This window comes from Puma concolor, chromosome E4 (assembly GCF_028749965.1).
Source record: "Puma concolor isolate L17-30 chromosome E4, mPumCon1.1.hap2, whole genome shotgun sequence".
NCBI lineage: Eukaryota > Metazoa > Chordata > Mammalia > Carnivora > Felidae > Puma > Puma concolor.
The window spans coordinates 25944507-25966791 of record NC_141683.1 but is presented as its reverse complement, the minus strand read 5'-3'; the positions used below and the strand labels follow the sequence as shown (position 1 = coordinate 25966791).

Here is a 22285-nt window from a genome sequence, read left to right as displayed (position 1 = left end):
AATCCTGGGTGGATTTCTGTAATAAGCGTGTTTAAAAAACCCTCACGGCAACTGCAATAAGTCACCAGCACTGAGCTCTTCAAAGATGCAAACCTCTTTGTCATGTCAGTATTTATGACAGCGCCTGGCATTATTATAAAACTGCTATTAAAATGTCCAGTGAATAAAGACATCAGTCAATCCACCTACTACACTAAAAATTGTTTCCTACCTGCTGAGTGAGAATCATCCTTCTTGGTCTTCACATCTTTTTCTTCGGAGTCCTCACTGTAAAGGGAAGCAGGGAGAAAGTTTAAAAGTCTTAGGTCAAAATCTAAGTGAGCACACATCTCTGGTATCTCCGACAGGGGAAGAACTTGAAGAATACCTCTTTTATGGATGAAATATTCAAAGAACATTTAATAATAAAAAATTCTCTGTTGTCAGAGGCAAAGTATAAAAATACTAAAAATAAATTACACAATGTATGAATGGCGGGAAAGTAGGCAAATAAATTTGGATGGCACCAAATATAGGCACAGAAAACCCCTAAAACACAATTATTGAAGGAAACTGGAGTGCAGTTGTGTAAATTACAATATCCCTAAAAAATTATCTAAAACAAAATGAAAATAAATCAACTAATTATCTCCGTAGATTTTTCTTGCCTCCAATATTTCTATACATCAGAAACATCAACACACAGATCTGCCCTGTATCATGGAGAGAATAAGAGCACTCAAATCACTGCAAAGTAAAATAAGAAAAAAGTGCTTCAAGGTTCCAAGGAAAGTTATATAAAACAATTTAAGTCACAAAGATGCACGTTTTATGTCCTCAAAAATCTTAATTCAGGAATCTGGGTTCTCGTGTCCTGTCTTTGTCATTAATCAGTTGTATGGTCTCAGGCAAATCACTTGGTACTCAGTCTTCAGTGCTCTGACTTTATGACTCTATGAGAAATTCTGATAAACAAAAAAAGAAACACCCAACATAAAAACTGCCTTCACAGCTTTTTCAAACAGCAGGTCTTGTAAATCTCTTCTGGTATTTCCTATGATCTAGACCACACTCAAATGACAAACTACCAAACTCAAGATTCCCGAAAAAAAGAGAAAAACCAACCCTATTTCTTTACTAAGCAATGTGATCCAAGATACACCGTAATGCCGAAACCTGAGACCATTCTGTATGTTTTTATGCAAAGTAAGCATTTAATTCACAAGTTACAATAACAAAGAACGATAGTTTTCTCTAGTTCTTTTATTATTGGGTTTATAGAGACCATTAATCCTGGAGTCCCATTACAATAAAGTCAAGTGAAAGCCGAACTTTTACAAGTAGAGATCAATAGAAAACTCAAGACAACAATGGTCTGAGGGAATAAACTTTACAAGGCACTTAGTAGAAATGGCAATAAAAACTGTATCTCCACCATTCCCGACACTTAGGAAAGAAATAAAACCAAGCAATTAGAACAAGGGAAAGTTTAGGCTAGCTATTAATTGTATCGATGAGACACTATAGAACAGGTTGCAGGCCACAAACAAATCCATTCCTAAGAGAAATATAAAAAATGAACATAATGGAAGGGAATCTAAGTTGGGCTGCTACAGAAAACTGGATTAAAGATATACTACAAAACTATGGAAGACTTGTCTCCCCACAGCACAGTGTTGTCTTATTTTTCCTCAAAACCACATTTCTGAAATTTTCCAGTAAAGAAAATACTGGAGGTAAATATTGTCATTTCTACAAATTTAGCATTCTATGAATTCAGAACGGAAAGACTTTTGTGTGGGGCTTTATTTTACAAGACTTTAGTATCTGAAGGTAAATACCTTAGAAGAACTGACGAGAAAGATTGTATTTCTTTGAACTGCTCTGACGTAATATATTTGGAAGCAGTACAGCCCAATGGTGAAAACATGGTCTTTGGAGGCCAACAGACATGGTTCCAAAACCTGCTGGTCCATTTGCTGGATAACCTCGGATAAATCACTGACCCTGTCTCTAAGCTAGCAGTACCTTAATACAGGTGTTGTGAGAATTAAATGATAATGAATATAAATTATAAATTAGCACATAAGAGAGACTGGCAAAGAATCATCCACGGTAGCTATCACCATTATCGCCATCACCACCGTCATTAAGGTCTTAAAATTATGCTACATGGAGTATGATGAGAGTGTGTAGGTCTGTGACAGCAGAGGCAAAAATTACAATATCCTGGTCTCAGAAGGCAAGTATAGTTAAAATCACAACTCCTCTACTGCCCCACAAATGATGAAATTATCTGAACAAAGGAGGATTATAGATAGCAAAACTCAGCAGTCTATACAAGTGAAGATTCTATAAGCTTTAGTTATGATTCTGCCAGTGATGTGTGACTCAACGGGAAAGGCCACTCGTTCTTTGCTATCACTACAATGAAAATGTCAATACTAACCTTAGGTAACAAATTACATACTTAAACAATCTTTCTGCTTATGTTCAGAGGTTTGAGGTAGCAACAAAAGCATTCTTGGAGATCACCTTGGATTCTAGGTTGAGTCTAAGTAAGCCTCATGACCTTAAAGAGGCTAACCCCTAGACTCAAGAAGCACTGCCTGAGATAATAAGAAATATGCAAAACAATATTAAGTAGACAATAAGCACTTTCCCAAAGTAAATGGAGATTCCACCAATTTAGAGATCAGAGACCACCCTCAAGGCCAAGTGGGAACAGGGTAAGCAGGAACAGATTAACAATGCCTCTTACCTATCTTCCTGTGAATTCTTTCCAGATCGCCTCTTATTTTTAGCTTCTCGGGGAGATGACCGAATTTTCTTAGCTGGAGGCCCTGAATCTCTTCCATAATCTTCATCTAAACAGAGCATTTTTCAAATTCAAATATTATGATTTTTACATGTATAAATTACCACTATTTATGGAAATAAGTATCTCTAATGCTATTTACACGGTGAGGGGGCAGCAGGATTTCCCACAAAATTTTTTCTTTTTTAAAATTTTTCAGTGTTTATTTCTGAGAGAGAGAGAGAGAGACACAGCGTGCATGAGGTAGGGACAGAGAGAGAGGAGACACAGAATTCAAAGTGGGCTCCAGGCTCTTGAGTTGTCAGCACAGAGCCTGGTGCAGAGTTTGAACCGACAAAACCATGAGATCATAACCTGAGCCCAAGTTGGCCGCTTAACCGACTGAGCCACCCTGGCGCCCCTCAATTTTCTTTCATTTTTAAAAAATAAATTCTTTCCTATATCAATCCCTTCTAATCTCATGTGTGTATTTTAATATACCCATACATAGCCAAGTATCTCTTATCATTTTATATCCTACCCTTTTAATTTCTTAAAGATATTCCCATGTTTCAACATCTTCATATTTACTTGAAAACCATTACGGTAATAAATACAAGCATTTCAGAATGTAAAGACCCCCACAATTCTATAATCCTAACACAATTACTGTTATCAAGTAGATTACTTTTGAACTGAAGTATTAAATGGAGCATACTCTGACACTTGAGGAAAATACTTCCAATTTCAAAAGTCCTATAGAACTTAAGAAAATTAACCAATCTTAAAAATGGGTTATGTTTACTATACCATTTTATATAATAGTGGAGATCTGGAAGTACTCAGGAGCTTCAGCAATTATTAAATGGATGGATACATTATAAATTCCATTATGGAATATCACACAACCATTAATAGTAATTTCTCAAATAACTTTTCATAATAGGAGAAAGATACACACAAATAGGAGTAGGAGAGAACCCAAAATTCTATAGCAAGACTTCCAACTATGTTTTTAAAAGGAAAGACAGACACAGGCTTTTTTTGCAAAAGGTTAAAATGGCCATTTGCCAGCTAAGGGGCCTTGAATAAGATCCCTCCCTCAGTTTCCTTATCTGTAAAATGGAAACAATAATAGTATATTCCATTTTAATAGGATTGCTCTACTAAGGATTAAATGAATACATGCAAATATTTAGCAGCATTTAATAAATGTTAGAATTACTTCTGGGAGGTTGGATTGTACGTTATTACTCTTTTTCACATTTCTGCATCTTCTAAGTTTTCCCAAAGTACACACATTGTCTTTATAAAGTGAAATTCGATTTAAAAAAGGCAGAAAGAATAGCAAATGCGTCTGGAAAATAATGAGATTAAGGACATACTGTAAGAAAACATTACTGCGTGTTGAAGCTGACTCCAAAACCAGTTAAGAAAAAAGTTATCCAAGTATTTATTATCAATGATCTACTAAGGAAAAGTAAAAATCCATGCAAGTTCAACTTCTGTTTTGGGTGACACTAATCCCGACATAATTTACATATAGTTTAAAAATAAAAAAAGATAAAACTTATTCTAAAAGCATGATAAAACAGTACACTGAGTTAGCAATTCTTTCAATATTAGTTGGTCCAACTTACAATTTATTGAAATCACGAAACTTACCAGCATCATCAGATTCCTGAAACTGTGAATAATCAACCACCTTTCTATTTCTGTAGAAAGAAGAGACTCTAATGAAGATCATTCTCCTAAGATATCAGAACACTTGTTTCTGTTTAAAAACAAAATTAGAACTCGCTCTGTGAAACCATTCGACAAGCCCCACCTCCGTCAAAAAGCTTTTCCATGTTGTTATGAAAAGTGTAGTTCGGAAGCATTTAAAACTACAATTCTCCGACTGCTCATCTCAGTGATAGCTCAAATACTACTCTTTCCCACAAAACCTCCCACTTCCCAAACACACATGACACAGCAAAATGCGCCAAACTACCATATTATTCATTACACAGAGGTGTCACATGTGCATCAACAAAAACCGTAAATATTTTTTACACTTTTATGCTTACTGATATGTACACATACACGTGTATACCTGATAAAGTTATTACTGAGTTTTTTTCAAGGCAAAGTGATTTTTAAATATAATGGTTAATGTTATAACATACAAATTATGACGACAGTATATTAAGCCTTACAAAGAAGAAAAAAATGATTGATCCATTCAAAAGAAGCTTTTTCTTAAAGGGTCTGTAACTAAGAAAAATACGAGCGAAAGTCACAAATTTATGTACCTACTTGACTCAATGACTTTAAGCACTTCCTACTAGGTAAGGCATCTTTAACATCTTGAACAAATCTTTAATTTCCATCTTTCTACTTCATACTTTAAACGCTTAAAATTCCTCCTTTAGAGATATATAGAAAAACCTCCATGTTAGTATCGCTTTCAAAAGAGCCTTATAGGTACTGTACTAAATGGGATACTGAATATGTGAACCAAAAGAATTAAAAGAAAAATGCCACCAACTACATTTAAACCTGAGCAGAGGAATATTCGTGATTTTATAGATTAAGACACCATTTATATCCAAAGACAGGATGTGCAGTATTCAAGCACACGTACAGTTTATATATAATATGCAAACATGGAAGGTGGAGGGCTGGATGGATTCTGAAAACATGTTTGGGGCTTAGATAGGGAAGAAAGCATAGCCATACCCTTGGCTTTGGACAAGAAAGATAGGCTCTAAAGGAATTTTGCCTTCTGTTTTTCTTTAGTCTACCAGCAATGAATTATCTTCTCACTGTACTGCCTCTGTAAGTCAAAATGCAAAACTTTAAAACATGCTCCAAATGTTTTGTTACAAGCAGCTGGGTTTATATATAAAGGATTCCATTGTAATAGGAAAGCTAATTTCAAAAATATGACCATTAATTCCACTTACATGATATCTAGAGTAGTCAAATTCATAGAGAAAGAAAGAAGGACAGTGGGGATGCCTGGCTGGCTCAGTCAGTAGAGCATGTGACTCAGGAGTTTAAGTCCCCCACCCTTGTTGGGTATAGAGATTACTTAAAATAAGATAAAATTGGTATTTTTTTAGGTTTACTTATTTATTTTGGGGGGGGGGGGCATGCATGAGTGAGCATGTGCAAGCGGGAGAGGGGCAGAAAGAGGGGGAGACAATCCCAAGCAGGTGCTTCTCTGTCAGCCACCCAGGCACCCCAAAAAAATCTTAAAAAAAAAAAAAAGTTAAGTGGGGCCTCTGGGTAGCTCAGTCAGATGAGCCTCCCACTCTTGACTTTGGCTCAAGTCACAATCCTAGGGTTGTGGGACCGAACCACATCTCTGATTCCGTGCTGAGCGTGGAGCCTGCTTAAGATGTTCTCTCCCTCTCTCCCTGCCCCTCTCCCCGACTGGTGCTCTCTTCTAAAATAAAAATAAAAATAAAAATAAAAATAGGGGCAACTGGGTGTCTCAGTCAGTTAAGCGTCCTGATCTCAAGGTGTGTGAGTTTGACTCTCACATCAGGCTCTGTGAGTCTTTGGGTTCTGTCTCCCTCTCTCTCTGCCCCTCCCCTGTTCACTCTTTCTCTCTCTCAAAAATAGATAAATGTTAAAAAAAAATTTTTAATAAAAATAAAAATAGAAAGAAGAAGAATGGTAGGTGCCAAAGGTTGGGGGGAGGGGATAGTGAGTTAATGATGTGTATAGTTACACTTTTGCAAGAGAAAGAGTTCTGGAGGTTGGGTGTACAACAGTGTGAATGCATTTAACACTATAGACCTGTACACTTAAAAATGGTTCAGATGGTTGGGCATCTGGGTGGCTCATTTGGTTAAGAGTCTGACTTTGGCTCGGGTCATGAGCTCACAGGTTCGTGGGTTCAAGTCCTGAGTCAGGTTCCAAGCTGTGGGGATCCTGCTTGGGATTCCCTCTCTCCTTCTCTCCACCCCTCCCCCCTCATGTGCCTTCATCTCTCTCTCTCTCTCTCAAAATAAACTTAAAAAAGATTTTTAATGGTTAAGATGGTAAATTTTATGTGATTTTACAATTAAAAAAAAAAGAATAAAATATTTTGTTTCAAAAAAAAAACGACTATGGGGGGGCTAGTAATTCAATGCCTATTATGTTCTAGCAACATAGTGATTTTTTTAATGACAGGTGCCATGAAAAACAGTATTATGATCATCATGTAAAGATGACAATTTTCTGCATTACTTAGGATCAAGGAAAATGGGACATGTAACAAGAGGAAGGAAAGTATCCAGAAGAGGGAGTATGAAATATTAACCTCTACTAGTTAATGTACAAGGTTCTAAAATTGCAGGCATAATAATTCTAGCTTATCCATGCTGGTGGGGTCGCCAACTAAAACAACGGTACAATTTCTGGGTACCATCTATCAATAGATACATCCTGTGAGACTATAAAAAGAAGGGTAACCAGAATGGTGACGGGTATGTCCTATGAAGAACAACTGAATAAACTGGAATTTTCAACTTGCAAAAGAGAAAACATGTTAGCTACTTTAAGGTTTTGAAAAGAAAGTAGTAAACACACTGGCTTATTAGCTTCCTGATCAAATTAGGCGTAGGTTCAACATAAACAACTTTATAACAGTTTGCTAATGATAGTTACTTCTTAGTCTATCAACAGCAACACTCCAGAAAGGAATTTTATGGTAAAAAGTATGGAATCTTTGTTAACAGGAATCTTGGGTTCTGGTTCTAGAACTTGAGGCAAATCACATAATTTACCTGGGTGTCAGATTTTCCTCTGCTGGAACTGATGGCCTAAATGGGTATGCCTTTATTTATTTACTTATTGCCATAAATTTTTATTTTTTTATTTCTACACCCAACATGGGGCTCAAATTCACAACCCCAAGATCAAGAGTCTAACATTCTTCTGACTGAGCCAGGCAGGTGCCCCTATGCCACAAATTTAAATAAAATTATTAAAGTTCAAAAAAAAAGTTTTTCTCAATTGCAAATAATCACCTACTCTTTTGTATGCCACACATCTTAGCTTCTATTGCTGTACCATTGATTTTCTTCACTAATCTGAGCTTCTTGATATCAATGGTCTTATACCCACATTTTTTTCTTTTCTTTTTACCACAGAGCAAGGTAAAAAGAAAACACTCAAATGTTTTTAATTTTTTGCTCTTAGGGCCAAATTTAAGAACTCTGTTGGAAACCTAGCTTTGTAAAATACTTGAGAGGATAATATCTAATCTCCTAAAAGTCTTTGAAGGCCTCATCTTTTGCCACTTAATCAAGCCACTTACAAATCTGTAGTTCCTCCAATAAAGTTGTTTCTTAACACTTGGTCATGCTTCTTGCTCCTTGACCTACACTGCTGCTTGTGTAACTCCCAGTCATATCAGATACAACCTCACCTCCTCTCAACACCTTTAATCCTTTATTGATACAATTATACAATCCACTGAATGTCTGTTTTCCCTACTAAATGTGAATTTCTTGAGGGCAGGGGTTGTCTCTCCTTCATTCAGAACACCAAGTCCAAGAAATGATGCATTTGATGAGTGAATGGACTCAGCATGTGCAAAGGTTCAGGGTGAAAGGCATCATGAGAGAGGATGTTATATGTGAGCCTTCAGCCTATCAAATATTTAATTCCCACTGCCCTTAGTGACAGGAAAATCTAGTTTTGTCCATATGAAATAACTCGTTACTTTAAACCTAAAAAAGTAAAAAGGCAAGTATTTAGTACATTTTCTTCTATCCTAGTTTTCAACAAGCAGAACTACAAAAAATGCCACGTAAACGATACTGATAGGAGTAATTAAATTTAAATTTTTCAAAATTAAATTCAAAGGCCACCCCCTCCTTTGAAGCAGAAAATATTTTTTTGAATTATGTGAAAATTATCAGAATTATCTTGCATATGTCATTTTTCACTGAAACTATAAAACCTGAGTAATGCAAATATGAATATAGTAGCGAATTTAAGGATAACTAGGCAAAAAGAAAGGTATCCATCCACAAGTGTTAAAGAGGAAAAGAAAAAATAATTTAAATAAAAGATCTATGAAAATGGGTCATTCATAAGTAACTCATTATAATGATTTATAAATAACAACTCAGTTCATTTCCTGTCTTCTAAAGATGCTTCAAAACAGTAACAGAATTACAATTTCCACTACTTGGAGATTTACCTTATTTAGGGTGGAAATGCACTTTTTTTTTTTAATTTTTTTTTTTTATTTTCAACGATTATTTATTTTTGGGACAGAGAGAGACTGAGCATGAACGGGGGAGGGGCAGAGAGAGAGAGGGAGACACAGAATCGGAAACAGGCTCCAGGCTCTGAGCCATCAGCCCAGAGCCCGACGCGGGGCTCGAACTCCCGGACCGCGAGATCGTGACCTGGCTGAAGTCGGACGCTTAACCGACTGCGCCACCCAGGCGCCCCTGGAAATGCACTTTTAATGGACTTACTCCACTATAAACTAAAAATTGAGAAGATATACTGGGATGGAAACACAACACTCGTGAGTAATACTTAAGTCTAAAGGTGTGAGAAGTTCTACTTCTAGTTGAAAACAAAGACACATTCTTCCTTCCTCGAAATATCATTACATAAATTAAATGCCAAAGCTAAACCAACTCTTCAGTGTAAAATAGCATCAACGACTAGGACAACCAGAACTGGGAGGACAACACAAAATTTCAATATAGCATAGAGGTTAAAAACAGATTTTTTGAACTGGGTTTAAATCCTGGCTCTGCCACTTACTAGTTGTATGTTCTTGAGCAAGTTACTTCCCCTCACTGAACTTCAGTTTCCTCACCTGTAAAATAGGAATAACAATACCTATCTCTCAAGATTGTTGTGAGTATCAGGTGCACAACTAACCAACAAAGAGCAGCTTTCATTACTTGTAAGTACTAACTTGTTCCACCCAGAATACCACAGCCTTGTTGAATATACCTAATTCGATGATTAATGAACACGATGATTAACTTACTTTTAAAATATGTCTTAAATAAAATCCAAGTAGAACTTTTGACAGCCCCCACCCAAACTTAACAAGTAGCCTACTGTTGACAGGTAGCCTTACCAATAATATAAATAGTTGATTTACATATATTTTCTATGCTATATGTATTATATAATACATTCTTACAATAAGTAAGCTAGAAAAAAAGAAAATGTTAAGAAAATCATAAGGATTGGGGCGCCTGGGTGGCTCAGTCGGTTAAGCGTCCGACTTCGGCTCAGGTCACGATCTCGCGGTCCGTGAGTTCGAGCCCCTCATCGGGCTCTGGGCTGACGGCTCAGAGCCTGGAGCCTGCTTCCGATTCTGTGTCTCCCTCTCTCTCTGCCCCTCCCCCGTTCATGCTCTGTCTCTCTCTGTCTCAAAAAATAATAAAAAATAAACATTAGGGGCGCCTGGGTGGCGCAGTCGGTTAAGCGTCCGACTTCAGCCAGGTCACGATCTCGCGGTCTGTGAGTTCGAGCCCTGCGTCAGGCTCTGGGCTGATGGCTCAGAGCCTGGAGCCTGTTTCCGATTCTGTGTCTCCCTCTCTCTCTGCCCCTCCCCCGTTCATGCTCTGTCTCTCTCTGTCCCAAAAATAAATAAACGTTGAAAAATAAATAAATAAAAATTTAAAAAAAAATAAACATTAAAAAAAATTAAAAAAAAAAAGAAAATCATAAGGATGAGAAAATAGATTTATAATACTGTGCTGTTTTTATTGAAAAAAAAAATCTGCATTAAATCTGGACCCAGGTAGTTCAAACTCAGTGTTCAACGGGTCAACTGTATAGGAACACAAAAATTTCAATTATATGCCTGCTGTTACTTTAAAACCTTATGTAATCTCTGTCTAGATTCTAAATGTACCTTGGTCACAGTGAACCAATTCCTGAGAGGTCACCAGAGAACTCTGAGATGAGAAGTCCCCACTTCTGCATCAGGTTGAAGGGCAAAAAAAAAAAAGGGGGGGGTAAAGTGGGAAGCTAGACAAAGAATACTAAAAGATCTGGTTTGGGCACCAAGAGTGAGTAACTCAAGCAACTCACAAACAGTAGGGAATTTCTTCTTCCACTCTCTTAATCATCAACTTATTTTTACTGATAGGTCTACACCCCAAATGCTCTTTCTTATAGTAGTAACTGTCTAAGACCCAAACAACAATAGGTTGTGTTGTACCTCCCACCAACATTCTGAAGAGTCAAGGATCAGTGTTTGAGATGAAAATCATCACAATTTTGGAGGACTTTATCTAATCCCCTCTTTTTTCTTTTTTTTCAAGTAAGCTCTAGGCCCTACATGGAGGCTTGAACTCATGACCCTGAGATCAAGAGTTCCATGCCCTATTGACAAGAGCCAGCCAGGCGCTCCTAACCCTCTTTACAGATGAGAAAACTAAAACCACATAATCCAGCTCTACTTATAACAAGACTGCACATCAAAATATGGAGTCATAACAAGCAACCAACAATTACATATAATAATATAAATTGACACCCTAAGCTCGATACTACGAGAAGAGCACAAAACCATTTTCTCAGGGCAAATGGGAGAGCCTTGTAGACATAATTTAGTTTTATCAACAGACTACACTTCCATTTTTATCCTCAAGTGCTGGTCAACGCAGAGAAGAGGAATGAAAAAACCCAACTTGCTAACCTAGAATTTAACAAGTTTCTCATTAGGCACTTAAAGCACATTTGAAATCTGAATTTTGAGAAACCTAAAAATAACCAACATTGTTCTTTTCACTAATCACCTAGGTAGTAGTATCTCATTTTCTCAGATAAATGAGATCCTGTAGAACAATGTTTTTCCATCGATAGGTCACAACCCACTACTGGGTCCTGAAATGAATTTATTGGTATATAACCAGCATTAAAACAACAACAACACAACAAATAAAAAATATCAGAGAAAACTCTACTTTAAGTAACAGTTAAGTTACCTGCAACTTATTTCAGGTGTTTTTGTTCTTGTGTGTAGCGACCTCATCAAAAAAGTTTGAGACCCACTACTCTAGAATAAAAAGTGGATTACAAAAGGAGATTTCTAAAGTTGTTCTTATTTTTACTGTTACAAAAAAGTTTGTTTTTGATCCTTGGTGGCAAAAGAATAACATCTCTTCCCCATTTTAATTCCCCATCTTTTTTTTTTTTTTTAAGATTTTTATTTTTAAGTAGTCTCTACATCTAACATGGGGCTTAAACTCACAACCCTGAGATCAGGAGTCCCATGCTCTACCAATTGAGCCAGCCAGGGAGAGTCCCCCTCCTATCTTTAAAAAAAAATTGTTTCATTTATTATGAAACACTCCATGCCCAATAGGGGGCTCAAAGTCATGACTCTGAGATCAAGAGTTGGATGCTCTACCCACTGAGCCAGCCAGGCACCTCTAATTTCTTGTATCTTAAAAATATGTTTTCAAGCTTAAGCACTCCTAAAACCTATCAAAGTTTTGCAGCCAGTGGTGGGGCAGGAGGTAGGGTGATATGATGATGATATCAAGTGTATTTTATGTACTAGAGCTACTTAGTACATCCACATAGACCTTGGACATTAGTACATCCACATGGACCATTACATGGACCTTAGACCATCTAATCCAATCTTACCCCAAACTTATTATCCTATCAACAAATGTCCCTAGAAGGGAATGACTAAGAACCTTTCATGAACCTCCCACACAAGGCAGCCTATACTAAGAAAACACCAATAATGAAACAGTTCTTCCCAAGAAGGCGAAATCTGCCTCTGAAGTCCACTCACTGATTCTATCATCTACCATGGTTTAAATCTTTTTTTTTTTTTTTTTTTAAGTAGTCTCCAGGCCCAGTGTGGAGCCCAATACATGGCTTGAACTCAGGACCCTGAGATCAAGATCTAAGCGGAGATCAAGAGTTGGAAGCTTAACCAACTGAGCCATCCAGGCGCCCCATCCCATGGTTTGAATCTAACCCTTCCTCCACATAGTCCTTAACTTTATAGGAGAGATTCTGCTTTTTTCTTCAAGGCTAATTAGGGTTCCTTTAACCCTTCCCCATCACTTGTTTCAAGCATCCTCATGACCTTGTTTCCCTCCAGATTTAGTAAAGTCTATCAAGTAGTGCCCCAATCTAACCCTAACAATATGGTTTATAAAGGTGTATGTGCAGGAAAGAGAGAGATCAGGATTCAGAATTTCCTACTCCTATTCTACTCTATATTTGTACTAATGCAATCCAAGATCTCCATTGCCTTTTGGGCTGTTATAACACACAATGTACTGGATATTGCAATTCCAATAACTAAAGCCTCTTTTTCCCAAAATCTAAAACCTTTTTGGGGGTGCCTGGGTGGCTCAATCAGTTAAGCGTGTGACTTCAGCTCAAGTCATGACCTCACGGTTCATGAGTTGGAGCCCCAAATCAGGCTCTCTGCTGTCAGCAGGGAGCCTGCTTCAGATCCTCTGACCCTCTCTCTCTCTCTCAAAAAAAAAAAAAAAATTAAAAAAAAAGAATTGTTTACAACCATCTTGTATATTGATAGTTCATTTCAACATATTTATCTTTCTCAACTTCCTATTATCTGCAAACTTAGTCAACACAGGCCAAGAACAAAGTCCTTTAAGTCATCAGTAGAAATGTACTTTCAGGCTGACATTAATCGGGGTATGGCTATTGAGGTTCAAATCCATCGTAATGAACTAGCATTCTGCCTAACATTTCGTTATCTTCCCCACAAGGACTTCTTCATATGAAGCTCTGTCAAAACCCTTGTTGAAAGAGAAACCCAGTACAGTATTCTTTTACTCTATTTTCTTTTAAACAAACGACAGTTAAACTTTTAAAAACTAAACCTTTTTTGTTCAAACGAAAATATTCCCAGGAACCACAAAATAAAACACAGCCAGTAAAAAGTCAAAGCAGCAGCACTGTAAGAGCATGAATTAATTATAATTTCAAATTTAAAGAATTTTCTCATTACAGACTTTCCCAACTTGTGTTCTGTCAAGATAGGTTTTCTAAAGGTTTCCTGGCCAGATCAATGTGGATATTATCACCTCCTTAAAACAAGTTAAAGCTTTGAAAATCCTGCATTAAAGAAACTTGCTTAACTTTGATTTCTGAAATTACCAGTACTTTATACTCTTGGTTTCTCTTCAGATCGCAAAAATCTTTCACTTTTTTTTACTGTTATTAGTTTTTCTTTTTCTCAGAGAGAGAGATGGAGCGCAAACAGAGGAGGGGCAGAGAGAGGGGGAAGGAGAATCTCAAGCAGGCTCTGTGCTATCAGCGCAAAGTCCATCTTAGAGCTGAAACTCACCAGTGGCGAGATCGTGACCTGAGCCACATAAAGGGTGGATTCTTAACCCACTGAGCCACCCAGGTGCCCCTAAAATTACTAGTATTTTAAAAATAAAAAATTGAATCAATGTTTGAGACGGCCCTGAAAGTGGACATTACGAAGACTACTGACCTATGAGATTCATTTGCGAAACGATGCTGAATTCAAAATTATTACGACAGCAGTTAGTACCATGCACCAGATACTTCACCTAAATTCTCCCTTAATCCTCACAATCATCTCACAAGAGGAGCTAATTAACATTAATTCCATTTTATCTGAAGAATCTAATGCTCAGATAGGCGAAGTAACTTTCCTATCACTGCAAGCTATTAAGCGGTAAAGTGAATTCTCCAGCTCAAGCCCAACTAACCCAATACCCCACAGGGCACCGTTGATGCCTGCAACCTCTCAAATCTTCCTTTCCTAATCGCTCATAAATCTAACTCTGCACAACAGAGACTAATGAAGTTTCTTCAGATCTACATAAGGTTTCTGTAGAACTACTCTCCCCGCTTAAAACTTAGGATATTTATCTCTCCCCATTCTTCTAGTCCTCAAAGATTATTTACACGCCAAATTTTCTAGAGACATTAGAACAGTAACTCCTAGAAGCCCGGATACCTGAACGCAACTAAGAGTAATTTCTTAGAACTGCTTCATTCATCGTAAGCTTCAAGTTCCTATCAGCTAAGATTGACTCCTTTGACTGCATCTTGTACCATTGTTATTTACAATTAAACATAAAATTCAAAAAGTTACAAGATACAACAAAAAGTAAAAAACAAAGTAAAATGAACATTTAGGAAAGCGTTCCTAAGGTTTTTGGATGGAGTTTCTAGTTTCTGTAGCAAAGGGAAGGGAGTGAAGGTTTGAATGATGAGCCAGGCACGTTTATTAGCTAATTGTCATAATCCCCTACTAAATCTTTTATCAACTTGCTAATGTTTCAGTCCAGATGAATAAATATTAACTCCTACATGGCACTTCTTATTCTTAACATATGTTCAGTTCACCACTCTCTCTCCATATAGGAAATTATTTTGTTTAAAAGTCACACACAAATTTCAGTGAGCAGAATATAGTATTAGATAAATAAAAGGGGCGAGATTTTTCCCAACAGAAGTTGAGTGTAAGACCTATGCACTCAGGGACAGAGAAACCTCAAGCAGGTGAGACTTAAGGGGTCTCAGATGCCCACGCTACCAAGGTAGAGTCCTGTCTGCAGCAGGACCTCAGGAAGCTCAGTGGAGTCTTCCAGTTGTCTTAAACCAATCACCAGGCACAAATCTGTAGCCTGTCAGGTTTAGTGACTCATTACAATGAAGGCAGAGGCATATCAGAAGTATGGAGGACCTCACCATACAGAGGAAAATAAAAGGATCTGGAGAAAGGTGCTTCTGGGGAAATTACACGAAGCAGTGTCCTGATGGGCTTGAAGCACAGTAAGAATGTGTGTAATGGGGTTAACATCAGGTCTGACCACAAAGTGGATCGTATTTCTTGGCAGAGAAGTTAGATGTGGAATTTGGGTCCAGCAACTCATCTGAAGCCCTGAAGTTGTAAACTGAGTTCTCCAAGTCAAAAGGACCTAGCTCTGACAGAAGTGTGGTGTCTCATTCTGACATAATTTCAAACAGCAAAGTTTCTGACAGTCTCTTTTAGAGACTCACTTCTCAGTAGGAGTAGCAGTCACCAGAAGGAGGATTGTTGTAAGTCTTTACAGCTGCAGTTTATCTGTGGCAGCCAGCCAGCCATGTTTGTTATCCCAGCCCAATGAATAGCAAAGTGGATTTTTAACTTCCAAGTGGAGCTAATATTTAGTTCAAGTAGTTCATCTTCAGGGTCATTTTAGCTTGACAGATGAAATCTTAAAGATCACCTTGCTTAGCAGGGAACTGGAGAGGTGCACAATTCAAAAAATAGATGTGCACGAAGCAGCAACTAAAAATATGCAATCCCCAGTAGATACGGTCTTTGGCAACCTGTGGTCTCTTTGCCTGAAGTATTTCAAAGACCTATAATTATGGCTACTTAGATAGAGTAGTTATTTAAAAATATGTCAATGCAATATTCTAACCATCAGTTCTACTTCCTAGAATCCAGATAGGAATAGGTTTTTCAAAACAAAACAAAGGGATGTCCTGGTTTGACCAAAGTGGTCCTGCTGCTACATCAAATGTTTTCTACTGTGCACAACACGGCGGTCTGTTAAGTGCTATCTCTAGTCTCAACAATCCAAGAAGCTACTTCTTCATAATCTGGAGTAATGAGGTCATATTTATTTCTACCTTTGCAGCTGAGAATTAAAAAACGCAAACAGAAGTAACACTTCACGGCATATTCAATAGCTTCATTATTATTAAGTTCAAGTAAACAAAGTTTACAAAGCAACCCATCTGGCTGTGCAGGCTCTAATTCTTACTATTCCAGAAGAGCGCCATTCACAGGACTAGGGTATGGTGTCCTGGAATTATGTAGTATGGTGACCTTGTTTTATATTTCTGGGAAAAACAGACCATATAAATAAGTAAATAAAACCAACTGCCCTGTACTCAAAATTACTTTCTCATTATTTCTAGAGTTGGAAGAAACCTATGAAAATTGCAAAATGCTTTGTGGGCAAGTTTCTATTATTCTGATGGAGTGCAACATCTCCATTATATAAACCTAAGTTAGCCCAAGTCTCCTGATCCCCAGGGTTTCTTTCACTGTACATGATACCTCCCCACAACATTTTTTTTTAAAACACTAAAAATTCAATCACTTACCTTAGTTTGTAACTTTTGTCAAGTTAAATCAACTCCAATTTTTAATTAATCTTAATTTTCCTTCTAATTGTAACATGCTGAATTTTATGAGTGTTGAATCTTTCCAAATACCATGGTTTTTCTTTTTTAAACTTTATTTTTTTAAGTAAGCTCTATGCTCAATGCGGGTCAGGAACTCAGGACCCCAAGATCAAGAGTCACATGCTCTACTGAGTCAGCCAGGTGCCCCCTGTCTTTTAATGATGCATCAGTAACAGATTTTAAGTTTTGTTCCTGGGACAAATTCAGCTTGCTCATATACATTTTTAACACACATTGGATTCAGTTAGCTAATACTCTGGCGTTTCTGCAACTATAATTGTATGTAAAATGAGTTCATTAAATTTCTTATAGTGTCCTTTAGGTGGCTATGAAATCTACTCACTTAATTAGCCAGGGGGTACACACCCTTGCATTACAAAACACACACACTTGAAGCAATGTCACTTATCTAATGCTCACATTTCTTCCCACAAGTGTCCCACTATTTCCCCCGCTGCTTTTCCCTCTCCATTCGGGCTATCTTCCTTCAACCTCCTCACATATTCTATTCCTTCCAAAAAACTGTCATTTCACCCTCTCCCCCATTTTAAATTTGGTCTTCTCCAACTTTACGAACCGTTATGTAACCCCTTCCAAAGATGGCAAGATGCGCTCGCAAGATGCGCTGTGAGGGTGTTGCCTGTGTCAGTGTGTCTCACGGGGAAGATCACACTGACTGTGGGTTGGCCACATTTGGATTTGAAGTCCTGCTTCACCTCTTAACAGGTGAACTGGGCCAGTTCATTTAGCCAAGCCTCAGCTACTTTGTATGAAATGGGAATAACATATACCTTGCTTGAAGAGTTCTTGCAAGATGGTGAAATGTGTGTAAAGTATCTGCCAGGATACTTGGCACGAAAAAAGTTGCTCAGTGATACTCTTTTGAGTTGTAGTGTGTTTTTTTCTAAAATTGAAGGTTGAGAAAGGTACTTCTGCGGTTAAAGGCCCACAATCTCTAATTCACAATTTAGAAATTTAAACAGTTCTGAAAACCAAATGTTTCAGTTTACCTAAACAACTGGGCTTTTTAGTTGCATTTTTTTGTGTGTGAAAATTGTTTTATTACAGAGTCACTATGGTGTTTGATTATAGGAGCCTTACTGCAGAGCTCACTAGTGATCGCACATTAACGCACAGTACAGGCACCATTACTTTGAACATTTTTGAAAAAAAGCCCTGAACTTCCAAACACACATGGCCTTCATGATTTCAAACTAGACAGGGACTGTGGACCTGTAATACATTCTATGTGGAATCAAATACCGTAAATGCAAATCTAGTAGAAAGGAAAATAGCGAAGACTCACACAGTTTAAATAGTTTTCCTATTTCTACACTATAATTTCTTTGGCTTATAAATCATCCCTGGTAAACTGAAGGAACTGGACTTAATCTCTGAAGTTCTAATTAAAAAAATACTTTCAATTACAAAGTATCTTGGAAAATTATTTTAAATTGAGTTGAACAAAACTGCTTATTTAAAACTTACTTAAAATAATTTTGTATCAACCAGTATGAACCTATGCTTTCACATCTAAACTTTCAAGGTTAAAGGTTCCTTGCAATCTCCAAGTATATTCAACAGAAGACAACCAGATACCAAGTACACTTATGTTACAGAAAGGAACACACACTGATCTGAATGCCTTGGATGATTTTCAAAAAGGGAGGATCTTTGGAGAATATACTAAGCTGAATTTCAAGAAACCTGGTTTCTAGTCTGGGCAAGTCAGTAAATCGGTTTTCTTTCTCATCTTTTATAAGTAATAGCATTTTCCTTCCTTCCTCACAAGATTCATGAAAGCACTTTGAAAGGTTAAAAGTGCTGTATATTATAATAACATCAATACGTACCAGGCAGAAGATAAAGTGATTATTTGGAAAGGGTGAGGATGAGTAGGCCTGGGAATTAAGAAATCTCGATTCTAGGCCCAACCTTTGCATTCATTAAGTGTGTGATGCAAGGCACTTCACTGGTCCAGGTCCCCATTGAGTCACTTGTAAAATGAATTTGCCTAAATTTCTGTCTAGCTCCAAGACTGTAATTTTACACTATAAAATTGAACCCAAGGCCTAAAATATTTGAGCTCATTTATAAACAGTGAGTCAGATGCTGTAAAAGGTAAAGACAGCAATATTGTGTGAGCAAAACTACTTGGGTAAGTGTTGCACACACGTCTACAGAAAAACCTGCTGTAGCTTATCAGTTCATCACTCCCTTCATATGGAAAGTGGTGTCAAGCAGCCATTAGTACATTTCTAACACTTCTTTAAATGCTCAGGTTAGTATTTAAATGAAAATGAATATTTACAGTTAAGTATGAAAAGCAGAAAAATTTCAAAATTATATATAGGTCTAAAGGGCAGAAACATACCCTAAAAAATGTGCCGACACTCATTTTCCAACTTGCGCTTTTTTTTTTCGGTTTGTTTTTAAACGGGTTGATCATTCTGGTATCTCTGGTCAATGTTGACCATTAACTTTTTTGTTAAATGCCCTCAGGTATACAGATTCTTCATTTACACCTTGGAACAAAAGCACTTCCCTAAGATAAGACTTTTTTGTTGCAAAATTTAACAAACCACCAAACTCAAGTTTAATTATTTCTGCTTTATTATTGGTCATGAGTATATTAAAAACTTTTTAAAAAAGTTACAAAGAGACTTCAATCACTAAAATATATAATGAGAAACCAAGTTGCTTTAAAATACTATGAAAGTGACCCCAAAAGCCAATATATTAATTTCATTCAATTAGGGGCAAATAGACAGTTAAATTTATTTTTAACAACACAACGAACAAGAAAAAATTTGTGCAGACGTCCCAATGCCTCGAAAAAAACCCAGAAAGATCCGTGCTTAATATATCCCCAACTGGTGATATTTAAAAAAATCAAAGTTTCCAAATAAAAAAAGTGCTGTTCGTGTTCCAGTGTCTAAATCTGGGAACACAAATTGAGGCAGATGAGTATAATAAAGTCACACAATAATATAAAAAGTCATCAAAACCTAGTGAACTGACGTTAAAAGGTAGAGAAAAACAGTCCCAATTTCACCACACAGTAATTTACTTCCAGAGACAGGAGAGCCAATACAGATGAATCAAATTTTTATTACGATATTGTCTATTTCACCTGATCCTAAAGAAAATATTCTACATAAATTGATGGGATACATTGATCAATTTTCATGCCAAAAAAAATTTGCACACTATAATCTGAAGTATCTATTCAGACTCCTTGCCAGAAAGTGGGCAAAACTCTTCCGAGTGCGATGGTGAGTTATCAGAGATGAGGGTAGAAATTAGAAGGCAGAAAAGCAGTGGTAGTTAGTTAGCACTCTCCTCATGCCCACCCCGAACGTAGAAGTATGCAGTCCCATACCACCACCAGTTGGAGACGGATGATCTAGTCAGGAGACAGATCGGTGTGGAACAAAACCCCTTCCCGGGTTCCAAACCTCTCTCTAGAGCTCTAGGTCAAAATCCTTCCGTTTCTCACAAAACTTGGAAGAAGGGGAAGCAACAACTGTTAACATTTTAAATCTACACCTTCGCCTATTTATCTAGAAAACACTATGCGAAGCCGCCAATTCCTTACATCGAAAGCGTCGCGGACATTACATTAAAAGTAAGTTATTTGCAACAGCCCTCCTTTTAAAGGCCTCGACACATTGGATTAAGCCACACCCCTCCATAAATGGCACATTCCATACAATAGCCAGGAGGACGGCAAAGGGCGATTCCACCGTCCGCTGGGGAACTGCAAACTTGTTGAAATTCTCAGAATCAAGTCTACGGGTTACCGGAACCTAGACCCCTTATCATTCAGGTTACTTGGGGGGAAAGAGAGGGTTACAAAAACATCTGAGACACGTACACCGAGTGAGCGTAGACAGGCAGCGGGAACGAGAACCACACGGGATTTGGGTCGTGCTGTTAACCCGCACCTTCCTGAGTAGGGACATTTCCCCGAGGAAGGACATTTCTAGTCGGAGGGAAACAGCGAACTCGGGGGGGGGGGGGGGTGAGTGGGGGCGGTTAACCCGCTCAGAACTCCGAGTTAGGGGAGAGGCAGCAGTCATTTTCCAAGGCCCAGTCCCCAGCTCTTACTTTTGCCTAAGGGGAAAAGAACGGGTCCCGCCCACGCCCGGCCCAATCCGGGAGGCGGGGCCCTGCAGCGACCCTGGAGGACAGAGGCGGGGCCCGGCGGCAGTACCGCCCCTCCCCCTTTGCATGGAACACCCCGTCCGCTAAAGAAAGAGGGCTGAGTTCCCCCACCCCCACGCAAGCAGAGGGGGCAAGGGGCCACCGGGCGTCTCCGCCCCTCCTCACTTAAGGTGGGGAGCCGAGCCCCGACTCAGCCGGTCTCCCCGCAGGCTCCAAGGGGTTGGCCCCGAGGAGGTGGGGCCTGGGTGGGGGCGCTGACTTCACACCCCTCCCCCTCCGGCCGCTGGCGGTTCAGGGAACACCCCGCCCGCTCCAGTGCGGCGGGTGGGGGAGGCAGCAGAGCAGCCCGGAGCCCTGCAGCGGCGCGGGGTGGGGAGGAGCGCGCGCATGGGCGCGCGGCCGCCACCCCCGCGCAGCCCCGCGAGCCAGCAAGGCCCCCCACGCTCAAGGGCGCGCGCGGGCCCCGAAAGGGAGGAGGCCGTGCGTGGCACTGGAGAGGGCCGACTGCAGGCTTCTGTCCCCCAGTCCTTCACCACTCACCCCCAACCCTTTCCATCCCGCTCCAGGCCTCGGACTCCGCACTGACCTGACAGGCCGAGACATGTTCGCTGTCGAAACAGGACCGAGTCGAGAAGCCAAAGACCAGGACCCCCCCCACCCCGCGCGCTCGGCGCCCCACCCCCCCCAACTTCGGCCGATGGGGCCGCTGCCGCCGAACCCCGGGCTGCTGGCTTCTCAAACTCCGCTGCTTCTTGGTTCAGGGCCCCTTAATCAGACGAGCCCCCCGCTCCCCCGTCTCTTCAAAATGGATGAATCAAACCAGCCGAAAATGCGCCAAAGCCGCGCTGCAACCAAACCCACTAGGGCCTGTGGGCTCCGCCCCATCACGCCCGGTCATTGGCGGCTTCTGCCAGATGCGCGGAGCTCATTAGTCCGTTTGAATCATCACGTCTCCCAGACCCCGCCCCGCGCACTGATAGGCCCCGCCTCCTCCGTGGGGTCCTGTTAGTCAAGATGCTCTGAGAGTGCACGGCCGCAAAACAAAAATGGTCGCTGCTTGGCCCGCCCCCTGGTTTCCACTCCAGGATTGCAGATTCGTTTTAGGTCGCATCTTGGAACGACTAGAAAAAAAGATTTATACGGGATTCAATGTCA

At 39.2% G+C, this 22285-nt stretch overlaps 1 protein-coding gene and 1 long non-coding RNA gene across 3 annotated transcripts in view; one reads left to right on the top strand and one right to left on the bottom strand.

Moving 5' to 3' along the window:
- NUCKS1 (nuclear casein kinase and cyclin dependent kinase substrate 1) overlaps positions 1 to 21963 on the bottom strand; it is a 27985-nt gene extending 6022 nt beyond the window's left edge. Inside the window, exons 1-4 of one of the 2 annotated variants that reach the window (XM_086693902.1) lie at positions 21717 to 21963; positions 4442 to 4491; positions 2741 to 2846; positions 212 to 267 (exon numbers count right to left, since the gene is read on the bottom strand). In XM_086693902.1, the coding sequence (XP_086550028.1) occupies positions 212 to 267; positions 2741 to 2846; positions 4442 to 4491; positions 21717 to 21733 (229 nt within the window). In that variant the 5' untranslated portion in view covers positions 21734 to 21963. The remainder of the gene's footprint in view (positions 1 to 211; positions 268 to 2740; positions 2847 to 4441; positions 4492 to 21716) is intronic. The other variant, XM_086693901.1, reaches the window with a different exon arrangement.
- Positions 20324 to 22285, top strand: LOC147572510 (uncharacterized). The gene is made up of 2 exons (XR_015246049.1): positions 20324 to 20591; positions 21697 to 22285. It is a non-coding gene; the product is annotated as an uncharacterized LOC147572510 (long non-coding RNA).